Raw genomic sequence first — 26,268 nt, forward strand, 5'->3', positions numbered from 1 at the left:
GAGGAGGAGGAGGAGGAGGAGGAGGAGGAAGAGGAAGAGGAAGAGGAAGAGGAAGAGGAAGAGGAAGAGGAAGAAAAGATTGAAAATGGTGTTTTTCTTTAAAAATTATACTAAAAGAACCAGAAAAAGTAACTGGAAGAAAATGTACTGATACTTAACAGAGGATTAGGTGCTGCCTTTTCACAGAAATGGCAAACAAAAGCAGAAAAGTTACAAGTTACTGTGGTTTTCTTGTTTCTGTTGGGCAAATTGTAGCCAGGTTCTCATTCCATTGTTCCTAAGACAGGAATTTCCATTAGTTAATTATCCTTTTACTAGAGAGTAACATAATTTGGGTTACAACCATGATAGTGGTTATAAAAAATATTACAAGTATTACCCAAGAACCAATGGTTTCTAGCAACACTTAACTAAAGTCTCTAAAGAAATGCAATCCATCATAAAAGTTACAAAGCAGGAATCCAATCAGCTAATGTCAGCATTGGTTTTGTGTCTTTAAGTATGAATGCAGGTCTTGATTACATGTAAATAGTAATTAGTAGTCGATACTTCTCTACTTCCTTGATATTTAGAAGTCGCATAACATATAATAGTAAAGATCAGTAAATATAACATTTCCTTGTCTATCAGTAATGAGTACAGATTTTGCATTGTCTATCAGTAACAAGTATACTTTTTACAGCATTTTTGAACATGCATCTGAAAGATTTTCCAATTCCTCTTCCTGTGATACTATTTTTAATTGGATGCTGTTTTGAAATTCTGAGTTTTGCATCTACCCAGGTATGTATAATAAATGAATATAAACATTATACCTAAGAGTTGCATAAATGCAAAGAAGGATAAAGCATTCTTGGGAAAAAAACCCCAACAAAACCTGATCTTCCACTTAAACAAGCAAAGGATGCTTGTAATGATGATGATGATGATGGTGATAAGAATAATAACAATAAGAAATAACCACACTGAAAGAACAGAGTCCACAGTCTGAAGGCACAAAGGTTGTTGGGAGTGAATATGTATACAACTACTAAGGATAGATCAGAATTCCTAAACAAGAACTTGGCCAGGAAGATAGCATGGAGTGTCTATCATAGGATTCTGGTAGTAAGATAATTCTGATAGTGATCTGATACGGTTGCCTCAGTTAAAAAATGTTTTATACATTTTCTATAAGCCATGCTTATCCTTAAAAGGGGCATAAGATGAGATATATAAAGAAATATTAATTGAGCCTATTCCATGAAATGAAAATGACAAAGACAAAAGAGATTTAGATAAGGAAGTGACTACTATCATGGACATTGGGATCATGTAGACCGAGGAGAATACTTATTACAGGGAATGTAGAGGGTGTTCCCAATGCATTAAACAGTGCTCTCATCCAGAAACTTAGGGTAAAACTATCTCATACTCTATATATGAAATGAACAGTGAGTCAGATTTAGCCCAAGGGCTGTATTTAGCCAATGAACACTTTAGGCAGTCAGTTCAGTGAGTGTGAGAGCTGCTTTGAAGGTGATGGACTTTTCAGATATAGCCAGTAATGTTAAAAGAGTCTGTCTATCTGCACAGGACAAAAACTGAACTGTTCACTTATCTAACCCCAACTTTGACATAAATACAACTTTAAGTCCTTCCACAATCTCCACCGAGGGAAAATGTCTGTGTCAAGAGCTGTGGCCTAAGATAGCACTCTGAGATCTGGTAAGCCAGCCTGCCATGGATTCAGTTCCTGAGAAAGCACAGAACTGGGCCAGAGGTAAAAGACTTTTAGAAGAACAGCAATTATGGGTGTGTGAGCTTTATCTTATGCCTGTTCTCAAAACCTTGATAGCATAGGCTAAAGCCATGGAGGCCAGCTGAAATATGCACATGGGGAAGGCTACACCACAGAAGAAAGATGAACCAAATGAATGTTCCTAATAGAGCCTGCTGAGGTCTACTAACATCAGGAAAGATGCCCTCAGCTATTTCACTACTCACATGAACTTCTTCATCTTGGTGCCAGCTAGTCTTCTCATTCTTTCAGAGACGTTGATTAAATGTGGCTTTTTCATAGCTCCTGGGACTTCATAGGATCATTTATTCATTTATAGATTCTTATGTGTAAGAACCCACTTACTTAAAATTCTCCTTTGTTCCGGCAAATCTGCTATATGATCTTTACTCCCTGTGTCAATGTGTTTCCTCTATCCTCTCTCTGAGAAGGGCTCAGAGATGTGTATCAACTTTCCATCTGCCAATCAGATGGAAAGTTGTATATAACTCATCAGAATAAGTCTTCAACCACCTACTGTGTTGTATTTTTTCTGAAACTTTCTTTCTTTCCCTGTTGCTAGAGAAGGGTCTCTGGCATGTGTTATCTGCTAACTAAGGGCGAATATGTATGAATAATCAATTTTATATTACCAGATCCAGATATATGCAGATGCCATACAGTGGATGGATCCAGACATATTCTTTGGTATATTCACACCAGTGATTATCTTTAACGTTGCCTTCGACATGGATATATACATGCTTCAAAAATTATTTTGGCAGGTAATGGTTCTGCTTTCAAATTATTCTCCATACACTAACCATGTTAATTAATTTCAGTTTATAATTTTATCCCAAAAATAGAAAATCAAGAGGATGAGAAAGTATGGTATATCGAAGTGAATAATCTAGAAAGAAAGAAAAAGAGAGAGAGAGAGAGAAAGGGGGAGAGAGGGAGGGAGGGAGGAAGGAAGGAAGAGAAAGAAAGAAAACATTGTCTTAGGGTTTCCAAGGCACCTCTTATAAGGCCCACATTTAACTGGGGCTCGCTTACAGGTTCAGAGGTTCAGCCTATTATCATCAAGATGGGAGCATGAAAGTATCCAGGCAGGCATGGATGAGAGTTCTACATCTTCATCTGAAGACAGCTAGCAGAATACTGATTTCCAGGAAACTAGAATGAGGATCTTAAGCCCACGCCCACAGTGATACACCTGTTTCAACAGAGCCACACCTACTCCAACAGAGAGACACACCTACTCCAACAGAGAGACACACCTACTCCAACAAGGCTACACTTCCTAATGGTGCCTCTACCCCAGACAAACATATTCAAGCCATCACACATAATTTGGCAGTGTTCTAGCATATTGGAAACTCAGGGAAAAGTTGGAGAAAAGAAACAATTCTGACTATTGGCAAAATTTGATAACAATTATCATTTTAGCTCTGGGAATCTGTAAGAACGTGACGATGACATGTATTGTCTCAAGGAAGAAGGAATTTGATGAGCAATGTCCCATTTTAAATCCCTACCATCTAAAGCTACAACTGCTGGGAATAGTGGAAACGCAGAGAGAGACTCACGGAAGCAAGCATAATCCAAATTGCAGTGACATCTGAGTACCAAGAGGCGAGGTCTTTGTTAATGAAAGCCACTGAGATAAAACTCATCTGGTCACAAGCTGTGCATATATGTCTTGCAAAGCTATCAAAAATAGTTCCGTAAATAGGAGGCTATGGCCTAAACACCATCAGAAGCAATGCATTTTAACTTAAAACCAGGCACATTGAGTTCAGGCACTTGACCAGGAAGCACAGGGGACAGGAGAGCACTAGCTGCCGAGAGCTATGGTACATATTGGCCCAGAAGACCTATGCTCAACCACTTCCTGTTTAGGTGGGAAGTGGGGGATGTTGTTCTAGCAAAGTGAGCTAATGAACTGCTAGCCAGTTCTCTGTTTGGTCTGCTGCTTTTCAAAACAGACTGCAAAAGAGATCTTATCTCTCTAACACCAAATGTCTTTGCAGATACTACTAATTACAATCCCTGGATTTCTGATTAATTACACCTTAATACTTTGGTATCTGCAGTCTGTGAATAAATTATCTTTGAAGACTGTCCCCTGGTTACTATTTTCAGCTGTTCTTATAAGTTCAGATCCTATGCTTACTTCAGCCTCCATAAGAGACCTTGGTAAGTACCCCTTTCTCTTCTCTTTTCCTTTCCTATACTGAGGACATAGTTTGTAGCTAGCTCATCTTCATATTAAGATCCTTTGTCAGAGATGGACTTAACCACATGCACTGGTGTGGTAAGGGACTGGAAGATACGGGAGACTAGCACAAATACTGCAAGTGATGCTTAGGAGAGAAGGAAAGACCAATGAGGAGCTTATCCTGCATCTAAAAAAAGCAGTTTCCCATCATGGAATAGGGTCATACAAGCATCTCCCTTGCACTGACAGAACACTATGGACCGGCACATTAAGATGTACATGCTGTTGTCAATTTTCTTTTGCTTAATATTTATTATCCTTTGAAAATAGTCAATAGGATAATGTCATTTAAAATGCCCTTTGTAGTCACTGAGAACATTCATCAAAAGCCAGAAGAATAACAAACAATAAAATTACACATCATAGAGTTGTTGTGGTATATGCTATTTAGAACTGACTACACATTTGTAGCAAACTTGCAGCTTGGTCTTCATGAGGGACCCCTAACAAGTGGAGAAGGGTCGTCTCAGACTCTGTTCCCTGCCACTGGGTCCCCTCCCCCTTGCTGGACTGCCTGGCTAGGCTTCAGTGCTTAGTTCTTCTGGGACTAGATGTCCCAGGGTAGGGTGGTACCAGAGGGGGAGGGGTCCTCTCCCTTCTCTGAGGAGAAGGAGAGGGAGCTATATGGGGAAGGCTTTGTAAGGATGGATCTGGGAGGAGAGGAGAGAATGGGGCTCTGAAAGGGTTGTTGAGTGAATAAAAAAATTATTGGAGAAAAAAATAAATTAAATAGACTATCAGGGGAAAGAGAAGTAAAATATTAAATTAAATTACTCAGAAAAGCAAAGTAATACAGATTTTTATACAGGAAAAATGACCTAGTTCCCCTATTCAATCACCTTTTTAATGATGGACTTCTATTTTATTTTAGATAGACTATTAATATGGATTAATCATGGGTTCCTCCCCTGCACACACACACACACACACACACATATGCACACTAACAACACACACATATTCTTGTAAAATTAAATTCTACTCTGTGACCAGATAAATGGAACAGGGATGCTCTTAACAAACAGGAATAAAATATGAAAGACATGTCAAGTGTAAATATATGAAGAAAGGAAAGCTGAGTCTTGAAGATAAGGAGACTAAGATGGAAAAGGGAAAATGTGTTTATTCTATTGTATGCATTCATTTGGTGATACTGAGAATGGAATTCAGGTTTTGCAGCATGGTAGGCAAGTGTTCTACCATTGTGCTATACTTCATAAGAAACTTTAAAAGAATATGCTTAGCTGGGCAGTACATACTGGGAATCCTAGAACGTGGGAGACTAAAGCAGAAGAAGCATGAGTTCAAGGCCAGCCTGAGCAACAAAAGGAAATACTGTCTCCAAATTCAAGCAAGCCAGAATCCATCATTAACCATGGGTTGTCATCTTCTCGACACTCTTCCTCCAGGTTCTTACCTTTTGTGAATTTCACCAATCTAGCCGTTCTCTACTCAAAAGATGTACATTTTTATGATGTGGAGAATCCAATGCTGGACCTGTTTTAATCTCTTGTACTCTAGTATTCCTCTTCATTTTTCCTTGTCCTTTTAAAATTACAATCATCTACTTGGAAGACTGACCTCATAAACACTGGGCATTTTGCTATTAGTCTTGGAATTTTCCTGTTCTTCTAAAGTTGAGTCTTTCAAAAAATATTTGCAAAAAGGTGTCTTTCTATCAGCAGCATTTTGCTTGGTCTTGAAAAATCAAGATTTTTGACCTTGTGAGTACATGGGTATGTACACTTGAGGCACAAGTGGGTGTGCACCTGTGAGAACTGAGAACTTAAGAAATCATCCTGATTTTCTTTCACTGCCTTGGAGTCAGGCTCTTTCACTATGGAAGCTCACAAGTTTGACTTGGTCAGTCAGGGAGCCAGGGAACTGGCTGTCTCTCTCTACCTTCTTAGTGCTGGGGTTATAGGTGCAGATGGCCAGATAATTCACATGAGTTCATGATATCCAGCTCAGGTCCTCAAGATTGTATACAAGAAGTGTACTGAGTGCACTGTGTCTCTATCATCTAAGTATTTTTAAGCTCTATAAATATGATGTACTTGTATACGTCATATATAGTTGTTCATTATTCACAAGAAACCAATCTGCCGACGGTGTCGACTGTATGCCCATACAGGACATACATTTACATTGTGTTCTCGAGGTTTGTTTTTGTTTTTTTTGTTTGTTTGTTTGTTTTCTTTCTTGACTCCAAATTTGTTATTAATTTTCAGACAGTCCCTGTTTGCTTAACTAGTTGTATTTTATGAACTGGAGCAATTATACAATAGTAGGTTTTGCTGATGAATGAACACCCCAAATGTGGTGGCTTAAAGCAAAATCTGTTCATTACCTAAACATAATGGACTATACTTAATTTAGTATTTGATTATGAGACTTAAGAGTTGGTAAATAAATAAATTTACTTGTTTTTTTTTCACCATGTAGATAGTTTAGGTGACTCAAATCCATAACTAAGAATAGGTCCAGAATTAGATTCTCTGCATCATAAAAATGTGTGTCCTTTGGGAAGAAAACTGCTAGACTGAAGAAATCCACAAAAGGTAGGGACCTGGAAGAAGAGTGTGGAGCAGATGAGAACCCATGGTTAATGCATGCTAATACAGTTTTATTCTTTAATATTGATGCAGTTTTATCTTCCTCAACATGTTTAGGTCTTTCTAGAAGCCTCACAAATTTAATTAATGGAGAGAGTCTACTGACCTCAGTGTTTTCCTTAGTTATATATAGTGGTGTTGTGCATATCAGATTCAAGTCAAAGAATGTGAACCGTACCCTAGGTAAGAATTTTTCTCTAACATCTTAAAAGGTGAATTGTTTTCTTAAAGTGCTCATGAATGTTGTGTCTTATTATAAATTATGCTTATAGAAAGTAGCAAGTATTGGCAGGCTGACTTGACCTGTACATAGCATGCTTTCTCACTGTGGGCTGGGGTGAAGCTTCCCATGGGATCATTTGTGTCCAAGCAATGAGATGATGGGATTTTCTTGTTACTGCTGCTGTTGTTTTGTTTTCTTTTGTGTACCCCAACAAAAAACAAAAACAAACAAAATAGCTTAGAAGATAAGGCAGTACTTGCCTTTCATTATGTTGGTATTTGGCCATTACCCAATGACTGTATACTCAGGTCATGGTAGCTCATTAGTGAGTAAACATTCAAAGGTTTGAACCTACTGGGGGCCATTCTCTCATTCAAACCAACTCATCCTACACTAGGATAAAGCTACAGAGGGCCTCAGACCCAGGGAGCTAGAGCAGTTTGTGTTATGAAGACTGTTTCCATTCCTTCATGTTTCACAAACCATAACTTCCTCTTTTTATATATAATTTACTTATTTTCATTTTGTGTACTTTGGTGTTTTCCCTGCATGCATGTCTGTGTAAGGGTATCAGGTCCCCTAGAACTAGGGTTACAGACAGTTGTGAGCTTACATGTAGGTTCTGGGAATGGAACACAGGTCCTCTAGAAGAAAGTCGGTGCTCTTAACTGCTGAGCCATCTCTCCAGCCCCCATTGTCTCCTTTTCCAGTGGTAGACGGTGCTGGACTAAGCTGCATGTTCAGAACTCAGGTGCATACAGGGCCATTCCCAGAATTCTCCTGTCATACTCTAGTTATCTCTGGAGAAATTCCTCTTTCTACTGGACAGATCAAAGATTCCTTCCTTCCTTTTATCGATGAGAGTGATTCCAGGTGGGAAGGAATCCAAGCCACCTCAGCCATGTTGATGATACCGTACCTACTAATGGATATTTACAGACAAGACTTACAAAGGAACCCTCTTCCTTGCCTTTAGCCACACCAGAGTACCATCTCCAGATTCACTTCCCACAATTAGCCAGCACATGGGAGGTGGAGGCGGGAGTAGCAGGCCTTAGAAGTCTTAGCTACGTGTTGAATTCACTGCCAGCTTGGGCTAACTGAGACTGTCTCTATACAAATGAAGACATGGGCAAGCCAAAGAAAACTCAGCAACAACAATAAAACAATAAAATGGAAGGAAAGCTGTCTTTGGAACTTAGGAAGAAATCAGAGAAGCACAAAGCATTTCATGTAAAAATATACAATGAGGAATTGCCTTCAGGAAAAGAAGACAATCACACCATCCAACAATAAAAAGTTACTAGTCTCTCAGGTGACAGACCAAAAAAAAAATAAAAGAGATTGACTGGGCAGAGACAATGTTTTATTTACTTCTGTATTCCTCTGCCAAGTAAGCCTGTATCCTGAACAATGCATGTGAGGAAATACTGATTTGGGGTTCAGGTTGCAGAAGGTTGCAGTCCATCCATCATCCATCATAAAGGGACACTATGAGGGACTGATACGACACACATCAGCCACAAATGTCATCAGTTACCATGGAAATACAAACAAGGCACACAATAAGATATAACCTCTATTGACTCCTATTCAATTGACATTTGTTAAAAAAAAAAATCCTGGCTATGGGGATGTAGAGGTAGCTCACTGGTTAAGAACACTGCCAGTTTTTCCAGCGGAGCAGGTTTTGTTCCCAGCACTCAATATTGGCTCACAACTATTTGTAACTCTAGTTCCAGGAGATGCAACGCCCTCTTCTGACAAAATCAGGTACTAAGTATACACATGGTACACAGCCATAAATGTAGACAAAACATACTTCCATATAAAACAACATAAGAATAATGTTTTAAGAATTACTTCTTTTATCTTTGAGATTATGATATTTTATGTCGTTTCCTCCTTCACTTTCCTCCCTACTAACCCTCCACACAAGTAACACTATATAGACTAAGTGGGTTATTTTCATGTACTTAGAAACAAATTAATTAAAAATAAAAACCTTAATGTTGGTGAGTATATAAAGAATAGGCACTCCTATGAACCATTGGTATAAAGTAATTCAGCTATAGGATCCTTAATGAAGGGTCCTTAAGAAGCTACAAACAGAACTAAATATAGTCCAGTAAACTTAGTACCTTGAAGGGATACTTATACTCTGATGTTCATTTTAACAGAGCTAACTTTAACCATGACAGAATGAAAACTTGAGTAGAACATCATTTAACATGAAGGCCAAGTGAGTTCTATGACTGGTTTTCATGTATCTACTTTCTTGTAGCCCACAAAGTCATGTCTACAGCTTGGTCGTATATTGTTGAAAGCTTCATTACTGGAATCGTATTTACAAAAGTGATTCAGTTGTGGATGGCCACCATCTTTGGTGATGATGTCAATCATATCACTCTCATCTTCTCAGTTTTATACCTCATCTTCTATGTTTGTGAGTAGGAGGGCTCATGCTTTACATTAAATTATATAGACGGGGTAGGTGTAAAAACACCGGCAAAGAACAGATAACTATGAAAACATTTATGATTTTTTTCAAGTGGAATACTTTTATTCAAATACTATATCAAAAATTTTTAAATGTGCACACCTGTACACAGAGAACAATGTACCCAGGCATAGAAAGCCAATACTATTAAAAAATAAAGAGGCATTGGACAGAGCTACAATTGTAATCATACTTTATTGGGCCATTTCTAAAGAAAGAGTTTCATAACCAATTGTACAAAAAACTATGAGTATAAATATGAGTGACATGCTTAGCATACATGATGTAGAAAAAAACGTACTCAACAGAACAGACTGCATATACTTTGCCAAGACATTGGCTCTCAACCTCCCTAATGTTGCAACACTCTAATACAGTTTCCCACGCTGTGGTGACCCCCAACCATAAAATTATTTTTGTTGGTATTTCATAACTGTAATTTTGCTACTGTTATAAATTGTGGTGTAAATATCTGATATGCTGGATATCTGACCTATGACTCCCCCAAAAAGGGGTTGTGACCCAGAGGTTGTGAAACCCTGATCTAAGCCCTCCATATCTGGAAATTCTGATGATTTTACATTGACAAAAATTTATAAGCTATTTAGGTGTAAACCTAAGGAGCTTGGGTGTACACAGAAAAATGCAAATGTTACTGAGATCTATAGGATTTGAACAAATTACAATGGAGAAAGACTTCTGTTTATAAATTCTAGAAGAAGTGGGCACTCTTCTGTGAAGAACATTCCCTACTAGACAAATCTCAAAGCATTTAGTAAGTCTATAGCCGTTAAAATGTAGTTCTTGAAATACAAAATTCCTAAGGAAATCAAATAGATAAAGTGACCCAGAACTGAGCTCAATATGTGTGTGTGTGTGAGGAACTTAAGTGAGAGTGGTATATCCAGAATATTTCTTAACTTTAAGAATACATAACTTTGCCGGGCAGTGGTGATTGCACGCCTTTTATCCCAGCACAGAGGCAGACGAATTTCTGAGTTCAAGGCCAGCCTGGTCTACAGAGTGAGTTCCAGAACAGCCAGGGCTACACAGAGAAACCCTGTCTTGAAAAAACAAAAAGCAAACAAACAAACAAAAAAGAACACACACTTTAAGGTGTGTTAATTAATTAGATTAAGAGGGAGCCTTTCATAGACCTGTGCGATCCCATTTCAGAGTGGCACAGTGTGACTGTGCGCATTGTATGGGAGTGTGTGGAGCAAAGATTACTCATAAAAAGAATTCTGACTCAGTTATTTAAAATCCCCAAACTCTAGAAAACTTCTTTGCAAACTCAAACACCTCAGGACTCATAAAATGACCAGCATTTCCTTCCTCACAGCCTCCTTAGTTTTTGCCTAAATCCACAGTCACTTCTGGAAAACTCACAACGAAGTCTCATCCTATATAGCTCATGATTCTGTCAGATCCGATGGCTCCCTCTGTTTCCTCATGACCTCATCTTTCCTGCCTCGTTTCTGCTGTTTGTCTTCAGTGTAAATATTTACTGAGCATGTGTGTATGCTAGCGGCTGTTAATTGGCTCTCATCCATAGTCCAAAGCGTTGCAAATTCTTTCTTTCCAGGGAACGTTAATGTTTGTCCTAAAATAAACTCCAGTTTAAAAATTGCCCTTCATCTGTCATTTTAGTTATTGTTTTGTTTTAGGTCTTGGTTTTGAGGCAGTGGCTCACTATGTAGACCTAGCTGATCTGGAATATGCTGTGCAGGACAGGCTGGCTTTGAACTCATGGACCTCCTGCCTCCTGCCTCCTCCCTCCTCTGCCTCCCAGGGCTGGGATTGCATATTTGCACCATCACATCTAGTTCCCAAAACAATTCTTTAAAGTTATATCTACAGTCTTAGGAGTGGAATTATGAATCTTCTCTTTGTGTTGTACCATATAATTAAAGTTTTTACAAGAATGTTACCTACCTAAAAAACAAAACAAAACAAAACATTGACAGTTTTCTATACCGTTCAGTGCTTCTATACTAGATGCATCAAAAATTAAAAAAAAAAAAGTAGGAGGAGATCCACATGGGGGCTTTGTTGTCCCCAATACCTAATTCTAACACAAAAGATACCTCTTGTACTATCTTCCAAATAGGAGGTATATAAAGTGGCTTGGTCCTTGCAGAATTCATCAGGTCACCCTTTTGACTTTTGATTTGTGAATCAAGCATTCCTTTGAAACAGTAAGTATGTAAAGGATTCTTAGCCTCACTGGGATAGAGGAGAGATTTTTGAACTGCTGATGATATGAAGCTGAAGTGGTGTAAGGACATACATCACTTATTTTACTATACAATGGAGTGTGTATCTGAGGAGGAGAAACTCTGAACAGCAGTAATAACTTGTAATATTTTCCAGACGAAACTAAGTTGGGTAACTTCTTGGTAAGTCCATGATATCTGACATTTTAACACCCAGTAGAGATCATGTTACCATTGAAGTTGATCTTTGTTGTTCATTCTCAAATTAGGTGAACTCTTTGGAATGTCTGGAATATTTACTCTGGCCACCATAGGACTTTTTCTAAATTCTACAAGCTTTAAACCAGGAGTTGAAGCATTTCTGCTCGAGTGAGTGGCTCTCCTGTTTTGACTTTGTTTTATACACTGGAAGCTATGAGATTTCAACAGTAATTGTATCTGTATGGTGTGAGTAAAACAGTGATAGGTAAAATATCCCACTAACTTTTCTGTAACATTCATTGATGCATAATTTTAGACAAAGCCGGTCACTGGATCTTGAGTTTACATTGGATATATTATCCCCCTAACTCATATCCCTTTTAGTTAATATTTTGGTTGCTATATCCTTATGACTCCAGCAAAATTGCCATTATTCCTAGTGCTGTCGATAAACATAAACTCTTCTGGCTTTTGGTTTCCAAACCTTCTTCCCTCCTATGTACTGCCTACCGCCTTACCTGAGCCACTTATTCCACAGACATATAAATAACTACTGTATAATCCCAATTCCAGGAATCTATTTAAAATATAACATACATCAGGCCCTGTTCCTAAAGGTGGTATAAGTCTAAGATGATAGTGGTAAGTCCTACTGCTTACTTCAACAACCTAGAAAGGATTCACTCTACTGTTCTGAGAGAGAAGACAACTCTAGCTTCCATCTTTTTTCTCATTCTCTCTGGTCCCCCATTTCTCACAACTCTGTAACTTCTCAGCCAAGTCATTGATGCTATCACCTGTACCTCTCCCATCCATCTTGTCATAGGCTGGATTCCTTTGTCTCTAAGCCACTGTAACAACTGTAAGGCTTCTGATCTCCTTTACCTATGAACTTAGACATTTTCATGGCAAACTGGTGATGTTTGTCTCCTGACACTTCTGCACTGATTTCTACCAATCACCACCTTCTATCCTCACCACATTCTATCAGTTAACATTTTATTATTAGTGATTTTTTAGGACTTACATTTTTATTAATAAGATAATTTTTATTATCAATGTTTTCATGTTACATGAACCATGGCGTATGGATGATCAGCTTCTCTGCTACGTCATGTTGCATAGATAAAACTGAAACTTTCTTTCAGATTCAATAGAAAAAAGAAAGTTACTAATTTACGCAAATTAATTAATTGCTTTTGAATCCTATGTTTACCTGCATTAGTGTTCTTTTCTTAACTGTTTACTTTTAACATATATTGAGTGTTGATAAATTCCTCCTTCATTTTTATTTCATTGATTATTGCATAATGTTTCATGTAGGTAAGCTTTATAATAAACATATAAGTTAACTACAACTATATTTTATTCTTCTCCAAAATGCAGATTCTGGAACTGCCTGTCTTTTATTGGTTTTCTTATGGTGTTCACTTTCATTGGACTTCTAATCCCTGCACACACATACTTGCATATATCATTTTCTGATGTATATTATTCATTAAATATCTACTTCACACTGATTGTTTTAAGGTAAGAATGCCATGTGAAATGTGTGTATAGAAAATTATCTCAAGGATGTTTTATAAAATAAAGAAATGATTTTTTACCTCAGCCTGAACAGTTAGTTGACCTAAACTTCTCAAGTTGTCATTAGCAAAGTAATGCCCAGGAGTTGTATCAGGTAGATTTTAAATGAATTTGAGAGCAACATAAACACTTTGTAAAATTTCTGAGTATAATAAGTTCACAATCTACTAAAATTATTAAGAGGCAACTACTATTAATATTTGTCATATTTCACTTGGTATTTTTTATCTTTGTACAAGGTTAGAAACCTTACCTAACAGGAGGAATTGTATCTTGTAATTTTTGCTCAATATTAGGTTATCATTTCTTTGAATTCAAAACTTGAAATGGAAACAGCTCTTTAAAAAATTATCTTGTCTCTAGCTGCATATGTATCAAAAGATGGTCTAGTCAGCCATCACTGGGAAGAGAGGCCCCCTTGGTCTTGCAAACTTTATATCTCCCACTACAGGGGAACACCAGGGCCAAGAAGTGGGAGTGGGTGGGTAGGGGAGCAGGGTGGGAGGAGGGTATAGGGGACTTTTGGGATAGCATTTGAAATGTAAATGAAGAAAATATCTAATAAAAAATTGAAAAAAATAAAACCAAAAAAAAAATAGAGTTAAAACATTCTTGTAAGTCCCCCCCCCCCCCAATAATGTTTGCAGTCACCTTATTCCAGGCTTATGTACACAAGAAAGGAAGCCATAACTGGAGCCTCATCTGTCACTCAAATAGTTAAAATTCTATTTCCATCTAGTGTAATCAGTTGATATCAACCAACTACTTGCAAATATTTATCCCAAGTGATCATGCAAAATTGGTATAGCAGGAATGTCACGGGGGATGGAAGAAAACTGAACAATACAGATGAAATGAGCAAGATGAAAACTTCAAAGCAAAAGAAAGGGAGGAAATCCCCACCCCGATTTTCTGCTTACCACTTCTTATTGTGGCCTTGAGATTACCAATGGTCTAAGTCTTCCACTTAGAGACGCACCACCCACACGTGATGTGAAATTCCCCTAGCGCTCAGCAGTGCAAAGACATAACAAGAGCCAGTCATTCTCTGTGTGTGTGCCTCTAAGACGCACACCTTTTGGAGCCACAACAACAATGTGTAAAACATAGCTCACCAGGAATACAGTAGAATAAAACAGAAAGACGCGTCTACAACAAAAATAACGTTACAACTCTTTTTGTTTTCCAGACTTTTGGTCTTTCTGCTAATGAGCCCCATCTTGTCTCGACTTGGTCACGGGTTCAGCTGGCGCTGGGCATTCATCATGGTCTGGAGCGAAATGAAAGGAACACCGAACATAAATATGGCACTCCTGCTTGCCTACTCGGACATTTCTCTCGGTTCCGAGAGGGAAAGATCTCAAGTAAGGAAAGCTATGTTTTCTTATTTGGGTATTTGATGCGAGTGCAGTTCAGTGTTGATTTTGTAGAGCAAGCTTCCCAGGGGGTTGGGCTCTCGGTTTGTAGTCTGTTGTGAACTCCCCTATAAGGAAAACTTTGTGACAAGGACTCTAGCGTGTAGGACTGGCCAGAAAAAATCAAATTATTTTCATCCCCCTACCAGCTAAAGACACTCAGCCTCCTTCACAAATCTAATGGGTTTCAGATGATGGTGAATTAAAAACTGTAAGTCATTTTAAACAGCAGCTGTTGCAAGACATATTCTCAATTGTTTTTACTTATTCATTTTAGAATCTGTTCATTTGAGGAGATAGTTAGATGAAAATTTGCTCTATTTCCTTGAGTCACTCTATAAGCTTACCTTTAATAATTCTAGAAAGCAAAAACGTTTGCCAGGTAAGGATGTCTAAGTAATGCCCTAACTGAACATACTAGAATGCTTCTCCCTTTATTGCATGTTAAGGTGAGATTATTAAAAGAACTTTGCAGACCCCAAGAGGGAAGACGCAGTTCTGAAACTGCTTTTTTTTTTTCTTAAAACATGCCTGAAGATGCATGGGTGCAAGAATATAGTGAGTCACCATACCACTTCTTTCATGTCTGGTACCAAATTTCCTTACTTGCTTCAATCATTTGTTAGCATATAACAACCTAGTTCGATTTATACTACAGAATACATTGCAATAAATTATTCTGAATACTTACTTAATGTATTTGTTTTCAATTCTAGATACTATTTCATGGAGTGTCAGTATGTGTAATTACCCTGATTGTCAATAGATTTATTTTGCCAATGGCAGTTACTAAACTAGGTAAGCCCCACTGTTTACTATGGTGAGAGAAAAAAAATATTCCAAATACTCTAAAAAGCACTAATAAGAAAATATCCACCTAAATACAATTCACAGAGTTTTCCAATTGAAGAGGAAATTGAATCAGTATATAAAATGCAAAAATCATTCAGGCTAATAGACTTATTTTAAAAGATTTTTATGTTATCCTAGTATAATTAAAGGGTAGTATAAGTTCATTCAATTATTCAGAAAACATTTGGGTAAGAATGCTCTAGATAGTAGACACTATTGTAAGAAGTATTACATTCTGAAGACAGGTAAGATGTCTAAGCTGGCAGAGTTCACACTGGAATAAAGAAACACAAGCTGTGACTAAGTCAAGTGAATTTGTGAGATTCGCAGATACACTAAAGTAAATAAGCTTTGTGCAAAGTAAAATAGAGATGATGACAGGTGCTGCTTTCCTGAGGAAACTAGCAACTGTGCATTCAAGGACAGAAAGCAGTAGATGGATGTGACCCTCAGGGAATAAGGCAGGTGATTCATCTGGCAGGCTTATTTGCCTGTATGACTATGGACATTGCTTTTCAAGAACTTCAGTGTGAATGTCTGAGAAATGAGAGAGTCATTAACATAAGTTCTAATCCTATGAGGTGGTGCTCCCTCCCATATGTGGGTGATGAAGGTTAGACATTTTGTAAGATCAAGGCCACAATAGCATAAGCCCAAAAGAAGAAAAAAAAAATCAAGTTACAAACAGTACTGCTTCCTCGCTTAGAAAACTGGGAGTAAAGACTCACCCTGAAAATAAATAAATATAGATAAATAAATAAAATAGATAGTAGAGACTAGTGAATACAAAATGCTGAGTCATCTTTCCCTAACACGTAGTAAGCATTCGATAAATATCCACTATTGCTCTTACATCTGGATCTTAAACAGAATCTGCAAGTACAAAAGCCTTGAACTGCTAGCATCCTTGCCTTTAGAGAGTATATGTAGAATCTGTAATGTCTAAACATAAGCATACTTCATGGCAGGGCTGGAAGATAGATCAGTGGATAAAGTATATCCTGCCTAAGTATAAAGGTGTGAGTCTAGAACCCATCCCCCTCTCCCCAAAAAGCCAGATGTGGTGATGTATACCTATAAACCTATAGCCCTAGCCCAGAGAGTCTCATACAAGCATATGCCAGGATCCTGCTCACTGACCAGCCATGGTAGCCCAGACAGCCAACTCCAGGTTCAGTGAGAGATCCTGCCTCAAAGACTCAGAGGAGGATGTGATTGAAAAGGGCATATAAATGCCAACCTGTGGTCTCTACATCCAACCACACAAGAGACGTGTACCTGCACGCATGCACATACCACACACATACACACACACACACACACACACACACACACACACACACACACACACACGGTTAGTGTTGGTAAGTAAAGAACAAAAGGATATTTTATAACTCTTACGAAAATCATATCTTTCTGTTGTTTGTACAATGTGCTTTTTGCCCTAAGGACTTCGTGATGTCACATCAACAAAATATAAATCGGTTTATTATACATTCCAACACTTTCAAGAGCTAACCAAATCTACAGCCACGGCCCTCAAATTTGACAAAGATCTTGCTAATGCTGACTGGAACATGGTTGACAATGCAATTATACTTCAAAATCCATATGCAGTAAGCACATAATAGTTTTCTATGCCACTAGAGTAAATATGAATGCCATTAAATGTAGATTTAATCATATGTGTTAATTCAAATTGAAAACATTTATAATTAAATCGTAGAGAGGTATATTGGTCACTCCTTATTTTCTGTAATAATAAGGAAAACATCTTAATACTGTAGATATTGCATGACAAAGTAGAAATCTCAACCAATCTGAATTCATAAGACATACATGTAAAGTAAAAGGAGAGAGCAACATACTGGCATGGCCTTTTAAAAATATTGTTACAAAGAAAAATGCCAGCCTCAGACAGGCTCACAAGATCAGGAGTCCGAATGGTCTTACAATCACTTATTTATTCATAGTTTATTTAGGTTATTATGCCTGTTAAGCACTGGCTACAACCAGTATGTATGGTTAGTTGCATTTTATATAAAATAGAGGCCCAGGTCAGCACCAAAAGTTTCTCTGTGTTTGAAATAGCACTTTCTATCTCTGAGCAATACTTAGGCATTTTAAAGCACTCAGGACATCAGCCTGGGCTACAAGAGAAGCTGACTCAAAAACAAAAAAACCAAAAAACAGTAGTACTCACCACAGCACTGAGTTATGGCTGCCATAGGGGAAATGGTAAAGTATCCCTGGGTCTTCCCAAGGCCATTCTTCTCTTCCCATGGCCTGAGCTGTGCAGCTTCTCATTGTCGTCTTTGTCTGGGTCACACTGTGTGAAGGGCCTGTTTTGAGGAATGCAGAGGTGTGGTCTCTAGGAAGTAAGATTCCAAGTCCATTTCATATTCATAATCTGTGCTTGAAGATGTAGCTGGGGACTCAGAACCAAGTCCTGTCCAGGAATACAACTGGAATTTCTGCTTAGACAAATACTGGGTTCATTCCAACGGTTTCTTCAGTTTTACTCCATCTCTGATTAGACCATTTTGCTGACCTGTCTCCTATCCGGATCCTCTGGAACGCCATTGATCCCCTGCCCCTCAGAGTCTGATGCACATTGTGGTACCAGGCATTTTCACCTCATTCCCCATTTGGTCATAAGGAAGTTCCCAGGCCACACTTGATAAGTTTCCAAAGCAGATGATCAAGGCCCAGCATTGTCCTGTTTGTGGTGCAGCCCTGGCGTGATTACCATGTTATAGATAAGACCTGGGCTTCATACTCAGAAGATCTAGCTTATATTCCAGCTTTTAACTCATCGCTTTTTTTCTTTTTAAAGCAGTAGACAGAAGCAGGAGCCTTGCACTAAGCAAAGCTAAGTCACACAAGGTGGCTGTAATTCCCCTGCTTCAGTCTCCCTTGTGAGTGGAATTATAGGTCTGTATCGATATCCCTAGTGTTCTGTCCTCTTGGGAAAAGATTTTTCTCTATGCTTCAGTTTTCCTTCTTGGCAAATTTTCCACACTTGCATCTCTTTAATATATGCTCACTTTGTTTTATTGTTTCTTGGTTTTGTTGTTTTTGTTTTTTTCTGCCTTGAATGATTCATTTAAACCAAACTCTAAGGGCAGCAGACACAGTGACAGCTACCCACCTCTCCCAGTTCTGACACAATGGGTGATACCAATGTACACATTTCCAGCAAGTGATGCTGAGGCTGTCAGGGAACCATACAGAATCACTAGCTCAAAGTGAGACTGTATATGTTTTAGCTTTTACAAGCACTCCATAACTCCATAGAGAGAGAAAGGTATAAATCCTTCCCTCCACCTGCCCACCATTTCATCTCCTATAGAACTGAGCAGATAGTGAGGCCACCTAAGCAAATGAGGAGCGATTGGCTATCTTTATATACCTGCCAGATTCTGTTATTTCCCAAAACAACTAATGTGATATAATAGACTGTTTTGCTAAAGGATATATTAATAATTATTTATTACATTTTTGCTTCTTTTCATTGGCTTTATTAGTTGAACCAAGAAGAAATAACAGAGCATCAGAAGGTGAAATGTCCAGATTGCAACAAGGAAATAGATGAGACCCTCAACATTGAAGCCATGGAGCTGACCAACAGACGTCTCCTGTCAGCGCAGATAGTTAGTTCTTCACTACACTCCTCTAAACATGCTGGGCATCCAAAGCTGTGCTGGGCAGCTTCTCTCTTGCTTGATATAGTTTGGTTACTTCCACGTACACAACTCAACACAGGCATGCTAGCACGAAGGCTAGTACAGAATACCAGCATTGGGGGAATTCAGAAAGAGAAACACTAGGGGTGGGGGGGAGGGAGGAAGGAAGGAAGGAAGGAAGGAAGGAAGGAAGGAAGGAAGGAAGGAAGGAAGGAAGGAAGGAAGGAAGGAAGGGAAACAGATGGAAGGAAATCTCAATGTATATTATATATAAAATGCATATTATTTCCAATATATTTTGTGTTATAGATACACTATATATTATATATATTCCATATCTATAACACATAATATATATGTATATAATATATTCCCTATCTATAATATAGAAAATAAAGGGAATAATATATAATAATATATACTATATATGTTTTTGTAAATAGTATATATTTACATTTTATATATAGTATAGATTATATATATACTATATATGTATATATAGTATATATATAAAGGTGTTTAGTTTGGAAATTTCACAGATGCAAATGGCAGCCTTCAGCTGTGTTTAAAACAGCTGGTTCCATAAGTCTACCATCTCTGATTCTAATTCAGGTATTTTCCACGAAATTCTCTAATAAATGCAGTTAGAGGCTATTGTGCTTTCATTCAAAAGTCAGTTAAGGATTAGAGATGCTCTGTGGTGAAACCATGAACAAGATTCTAGGCAGTTGCTTTTGGCCTAGTCTCAGCTTTCCCTCCAGGTCAGGATCCTGGGCACATGCTAGGACTCACTCCTTCACAGCTTCCATCTTCCTTCTCCTTACTTGCAGAACAACCCGTACTTTTCAACTATGGCAGCCTTTCAAGATTCTAAGCCTTCTTTCTGCCCTCTCACCCTGCTTGGGAAATGGGCAGTGTGTAAGCTCTGAGTTTTCTCTCTTCTGCAGTAATCAAGGCAGATAGGAGACATGTTCTCGTAGCCCCCACTTACTTGAAACCTAAGTGAAGCATCAGTGCCGTGTCTATAGTGGATGAGTAATGGGCTGCCAGGTACTGAATGTCACCTGCACACTTCATACTTGTCGCACCAGATTAAGTGTAACCATCTGTGGGACAAGACTGTCCTCTCTCATAGTTAGGTGAGCAGGTGGGAAAGGTTTTGTTGTCGGTTTTTGTTTTTGTTTTTGTTTTCAGCTATTCTTTTATTATGAAAGCCAAAGCCCCAGGGAGCTGTGGTCCCTAAGGTAAGCAGAGAAAAGACAGTCAGCAGGGTTTTTCCTTGAAACTCTCTTAGCAGCTTCTACAGCAAGGACAGGAAAGTGCCTCTTCTTAAATATATGCCAGCAGAAAAGAGGGCAAAAATGTGGGTCAGAAGGAAACGGGAATAGGAGAGGCAGCAAGCAGAGCACAATTTCAAAGTAGAAGGGGATTTTGAAAGAGTGGTGGCCTAACCCTGGATAATCAGGCCAGCCCTGCTTGGCTTCTTTTAGCTATGACGACTTACTGTTTGTGTGTTACGGAATCAGAAAGGGAAGTTTGAAATTGGTCTCTAACTCTGGGGAAAAAAAAAGGAAACTTCATGCCACATATTGTTACAGGGCTCAGGAAATTGAAATCACTTTTCTAGTTTTTCTGTGAAAGTCCCCAGATTGAAGCATTCTAGTGTAATAGAAAAAAATCTTTAAGATAGAGGTTGAAAAACACACTGTGGACAAATCAGCCACTTGTACAGCTGTATAACCTAAATCTGTCTGAATCGGCTAAGCACTGTCTTGCAATCAAGACAGCAGACTCTTTTCATATTGCTTTTCCAAATGCACAGCTCATCCTTCCCCATCACCTGAAGCACAGCCATCTACTTTCCTCTTAAATAAACGGCATCCTCCAGCCATCTGTCTCCTAAAGCCCGTACCTCCGCCCTCACCTCATTTCTGCTGTGTCTCCTTGATTCACTTGCCCTGGTCACATGTGTGCAGACACACTCCAGCCTGTCCATTGGTCACTCAACTTTGCCACATGGCTCCGCTTCCACATGATTTCTGCCATTGCTCTTCTGTCCCACGGCTACCCGCCATATCTTTTATCCATCGTGTTATTAAATTTTACTTTAAAAATTTTTATTGAAAATAGATTTTTCTCATATAATGTATTCTTATTATACTTTCTCCTCCCCTGACTCCCCACTGTCCTTTCTATCTCTCATTAAAAAACAAGTAGACATATAATAATAATAATAATAATAATGGTAATAATAAATGAGAATAGGACAAAACAAACAGAATAAAAGAGCCAAAGAAAAGCCCATGAAACATATATAGAAGCAGAGACACATTCACACACAAAGGAATTTCACAAAAACACAGAATTGGTAAACATAATATAAAGTAAAAGACCTGTAAGGTAAAAACAAACAAACAAATAAAAAGCATAGATAAAGTATTATGAGACAAAAATCCTCCCCCAAATACCAGTGAGTTTGTCATATTCTGGCTGTCTAGTGCTGTGCGTGATTGAGGCCTGACCTTTAAGTGTGGGTTGTATACCCAGTGAGGCTCTGCCAGAGAAAACTAATTTCTTCTTTTCAAGAGACTATCAACTGGAGATAGCTTCTGGATTAGGAATGGGAGTCTAATTTCTGTCTCAGTTCTGGGACTTGATCTGGCTCAGACCTTCACAGGTCCCGTGCGTGCTGCCACGGTCTCTGGGACTTCCTATGTGTATCAGTCCTGCAGTATTTAGAAGGACTTCTTTCCTCAGTGTGTTTGTTTGGCTCCTATAATCTCTCCTTTTCTTCCACAGAGTTCCCTGGGCCCTGAGGGTAGAGATCTGATGGACACATCCCATTTAGGACTGAATGTTCCGAGGTGTCTCACTGTGAACATTATCCTGCTGTGGGTCTGGGCCTTTATTTGCATCTTCTTCAGGAGGAAGCTTCTCTGATGATGACTGAGTAGGACACTGATCTAGAAGTAGACCACAATGTCTATCTAGTCTCAGATTTTTGTTACAGTTTATCTAGTCTCAGGTTTTTGGTCAACCAAGCAGTGACAAGGATGGGACCCACCGAATGGAGTGAGCCTTAAATCCAACAAGGCAGTGGTTGCTGACTCCTGCAAGCGTTGTTCAAAAAGAAATGCTCTTGTTCCCAGCAGGTTGCTCACTCTGCTCATGTCATTCCACATGGTTGGAGTCCATCTTCACCTTCACCGTCTTTGCATATTTCCTGTAATGTGGCCAATTTCTGGGCTCAAAATTCTAAGGCTGATAGTAGTAACAACTGGCCTCTTTCAGTCTTCCAAACTTTGTCATTCATATCTTAACTACTTCTGGTTAACTGAAAGAACATTTCCTCTACTGTTGTAGATTAGAAAAGAAAGTATGGTGTAGCAAGAGAATCATACAGAATGGCATTGCATTGTAATGCTGATGAGAAACAATGTGTCACACTCAGATAAGTCTGGGCTTCTGACATTATCTTGAAAACGCTGCCCTTTGCATCTGTCATAGAGTGAACTCGATTCCTCGTGAAGTGAAACATATATAGACTAATTAATTCAATAAGCGTTGCTTTCTACAACCAACCATTTTCATTTCTCTCTGTTTAGTGAAAATGATCATTTAGAACTTTACATTTTTTCTAGTCTCTAACCACTTCACTACAAACATTTCTAAGGTTTAATGGTATCCATATGATTTTCCACTTTCTCAGTTCTTTTTCCCCACAAATTACTATTTTTAACTTTAAAGATAATGAGAATATTATTTTAATTATATACTCTTCATGTGCATTAACGCTGTTTAAGGGGAAGACCACTGCTCTGTTGAATTCCTGTTGCCATAGGCATCTTTAATAGTGCTGGGGATCCACTTAGACTTGACCTTAGTACAAGGAGATAAGAATGAATCAATTCGCATTCTTCTACATGATAACCGCCAGAAGCTGGAAAGAACCTAGAACCCCCTGTGGGGGGTTCCCACAGCCTCAAACATAGTCCCTGAAGATCAGCAGATTGTCAGTAAGCAGCAAAATGGTGATTGCTTTGTCTTATAGACAGGGGACAGCAGAGTTGGGCTGTGAACTATTTGGCAACAGGGAATTCAACAAAGTGAGTTCCAGGACAGCCAGAGCACTACAGAGAAACCCTGTCAACTCAAAAAAAAAAAAAAAATGACTCAAACTCGTTTTAACCCTTCGGGACTTCTAAACACCCTTAACAAATAAGTTTCACAGTGCAACAACCCCTAAGTTATTTTTCACATAACTACTTCTTGAAAAGCTGGTCACTGACTAGCAGTTCCAGGGTTTCCAATTGGCAACATGGTGGCCTGAATGCTGTAGAAAAATTCTTCCTGCAAGTATGTTATATAATTTGCCTTCTTTTTCATGAATTTTTTTCCTATGAAAGAGGTAATAAGTTGTCACTGTGTCCACAGCACATGTTAACTTTAATCAACACTTCTTTTAGGCGAGCTACCAAAGACAGTACAGGAACGAGGTTCTGTCCCAGAGTGCAGTGCAGGTGTTGGTGGGCGCAGCTGGAAGCTTTGGTGAGAAGAAGGGAGAGTAAGTACGGTGTCAGGGGAGGGCTTCTCCCCTAAAGCCCCTCTGCATGGGCATTTTCATGGTTGTGTGTTGTAACACCTCCCCTGGTCATCTGGTATCATTTGCACAAAGCACCCCCTGCTCTGCACACCATACTCAGTCCCCTCCTTTCCATGTCCCAAACTCAAGGCCTTCGGGCTAGTGTATTTGGCAAGCATCTTCCTGAAAGAAATAATCCTTTTCTCTTTCCTTTCCTGAATGCAGAGCCAAAGTGTAGCAAACTGGTTTTCCTTTTAGCCTCTCTGAACACCTGCATAGGGGCCAAGTGTCCCTTAGTCTCCGCAGATGCATCTTCCCAAAGCACCAAAGTTAACACCTGGTATAGTCTTTGTGAGCTGGGACTGATTTCCTCAGATCCGTCATCTCAGCAAAGCTGGTGTATTGGGGAGCACCCTCTGGTCACCATGGGTAGGGATATGCACTATATAATTAGCAGAAGGAGAGCAGTTAAACTGCCATGTAGTTGACACAGTGTCTACCCAAAGCCCAGACATACCTCCCAACCCTACATCTCCCCCTGAATGCTGAAGAAACTTAAATCCAGCTAAAATGACTCCAGGGCCATTTCCAGAGCCTGCTTTGACATGTACACTTGGCTCACTATCCCACAGAGAAGCCTGGGCTTCGGTAGCCCAGACAGTAAAGAGAAAAGCTGTTTATCAGAAGAGAATCATGGTTAATCTACAGCACAAGACATGTACAGAAGATGTAAATTCTCATGGTAGCCCAAGCACAGACTTCTCCCAAGAGCACAAGAGTTTTCATTTTCAGCCAATCTGTGCAAACCATTATGATACTTTATGTGTCAAGGTAAAAAGATAAAACGTGGGTTATTTAAAACCTGGGTTTCTTACCATGTATTTAAGGATGCCCATGTATGGCACAAGAATCTCCATTTGTTCTCCAAATCTGTGCCTTTCAAATGGGTGGATGACCTCTGCAGAATTGAAGGAGCTGGGCAAATGTATCTTTTTGAAACAATACAATGCCAATGCTCTGGGTGGAGAAGACAGATACACAGAACACAGTGGAAGCTTTGAAATGACTGAATAAATATCACCCTAAAAACCTTCATCAATATGTTGGCTTGGTGAGAGGCGGAGTGAGAAAAATAAAGTTTCAGAGGGGCAGGGGAGCCTCGATCTTTACCTTTAAAGCAGAAGAAACCCAGGCCCAGAGGGCTGAGAGAGAATTGACGCAAAGAGAGGGTACAAACAAATTCCTTATAAAATCAAGAGTGCTGACTGAGTAAGACCAAGTCACCACTTACAGATCAGAGCTACTCCAACACAAAAATTAAAAGAAATCTGTAAGAAGCTCCTGATAAGTGCTACCAAAATGCTTTTGAGCTCTTTGTGACATTGACCTCTCCAAGTTAACATGTGTGCCTTCTCATGGTGACTTCAACACAACCACTTGCCTTGAAGGGAATTGGGTGAGGTGGCCCAGATGCTTTATGCACTCCTGAATTTTGCCAGCCTGACATAGCTATTTCACCCCTATAAACAAGCTTGCTGCTGAGATAATTTCTTCATCACCAAAATTGATTATGACATCTAAAATGAAAAACCTAGATGTCAAATATTTGAAACATTGATGAATGTTAAGATTTCTAGGACTTGTAATCCTTAATAATCTGAATTCTCTTTAATAAGTTGGTCTCACAACCTGACTCCACAGATATATATCTACAATTCAAGACTTAGAGCCATGCTATGAGAGGGTTAGTCATTGTCACACAAAATAGTCCTCCCTGGTTCTGATGGTACTGCAATGGACTTATCTCAAAATATGTAAAATGCATTTAATGATTCTCTCTTTCTCCCTCTTTCTTAGATATATGAGTCCTGAGAATATAAAGAATTTTTCAGAAAGCAAAAAACTCCTCTCCTTTCTTAGAAAATTACTACTCAACTGGGTGTATAATACTAAAAAAGATAAAGGGGTTCCATCGAGGTGAGCAATGCTGAAATCAGAAATGTGATGGTAACTTTTGAAAGTTAGTTTCTTTTTAAATTATAATCTAAATAATTTGAAGTCGTTTATAATTTAATTCCTTACTCACATGAAAAAGTACTTAAGAGAAAGGGAGATGTAAAAGTGACTGGGAGATTTGGGAGACTGGGGTGTTTTGTATTTTTGGGAGGGGTTGGTTTTTTCGAGACAGGGTTTCTCTGTGTAGCCCTGGCTGTCCTGGAACTCACTCTGTAGACCAGGCTGGCCTCGAACTCAGAGATTTGCCTGCCTCTGCCTCCGGAGTGCTGGGATTAAAGGCATACGCCACCATGCCCAGCTGTGTTTTGCATTTATAAGGTGCTGTGTATGCTAGA

At 38.9% G+C, this 26,268-nt stretch overlaps 1 protein-coding gene and 1 long non-coding RNA gene across 3 annotated transcripts in view; one reads left to right on the forward strand and one right to left on the reverse strand.

Annotated features, from left to right (window-relative positions):
- Nucleotides 1-26,268, forward strand: part of Slc9c1 (solute carrier family 9 member C1) — a 60,140-nt gene that overhangs the window by 5,036 nt on the left and 28,836 nt on the right. For both annotated transcript variants that reach the window (XM_021185158.1, XM_021185159.1), the window contains exons 3-15: nucleotides 683-783; nucleotides 2,416-2,544; nucleotides 3,793-3,958; nucleotides 6,713-6,838; nucleotides 9,163-9,324; nucleotides 11,864-11,963; nucleotides 13,182-13,325; nucleotides 14,572-14,746; nucleotides 15,514-15,595; nucleotides 17,099-17,265; nucleotides 19,177-19,302; nucleotides 23,802-23,899; nucleotides 25,775-25,894. In XM_021185158.1, coding sequence (XP_021040817.1) covers nucleotides 683-783; nucleotides 2,416-2,544; nucleotides 3,793-3,958; nucleotides 6,713-6,838; nucleotides 9,163-9,324; nucleotides 11,864-11,963; nucleotides 13,182-13,325; nucleotides 14,572-14,746; nucleotides 15,514-15,595; nucleotides 17,099-17,265; nucleotides 19,177-19,302; nucleotides 23,802-23,899; nucleotides 25,775-25,894 — 1,696 coding nt within the window. The remainder of the gene's footprint in view (nucleotides 1-682; nucleotides 784-2,415; nucleotides 2,545-3,792; nucleotides 3,959-6,712; nucleotides 6,839-9,162; nucleotides 9,325-11,863; nucleotides 11,964-13,181; nucleotides 13,326-14,571; nucleotides 14,747-15,513; nucleotides 15,596-17,098; nucleotides 17,266-19,176; nucleotides 19,303-23,801; nucleotides 23,900-25,774; nucleotides 25,895-26,268) is intronic.
- LOC110311692 overlaps nucleotides 1-26,268 on the reverse strand; it is a 35,005-nt gene that overhangs the window by 4,741 nt on the left and 3,996 nt on the right. The gene's annotated exons all lie outside the window — the stretch shown is intronic.

The sequence above is a fragment of the Mus caroli genome, chromosome 16, assembly GCF_900094665.2.
Source record: "Mus caroli chromosome 16, CAROLI_EIJ_v1.1, whole genome shotgun sequence".
NCBI classification, from domain to species: domain Eukaryota; kingdom Metazoa; phylum Chordata; class Mammalia; order Rodentia; family Muridae; genus Mus; species Mus caroli.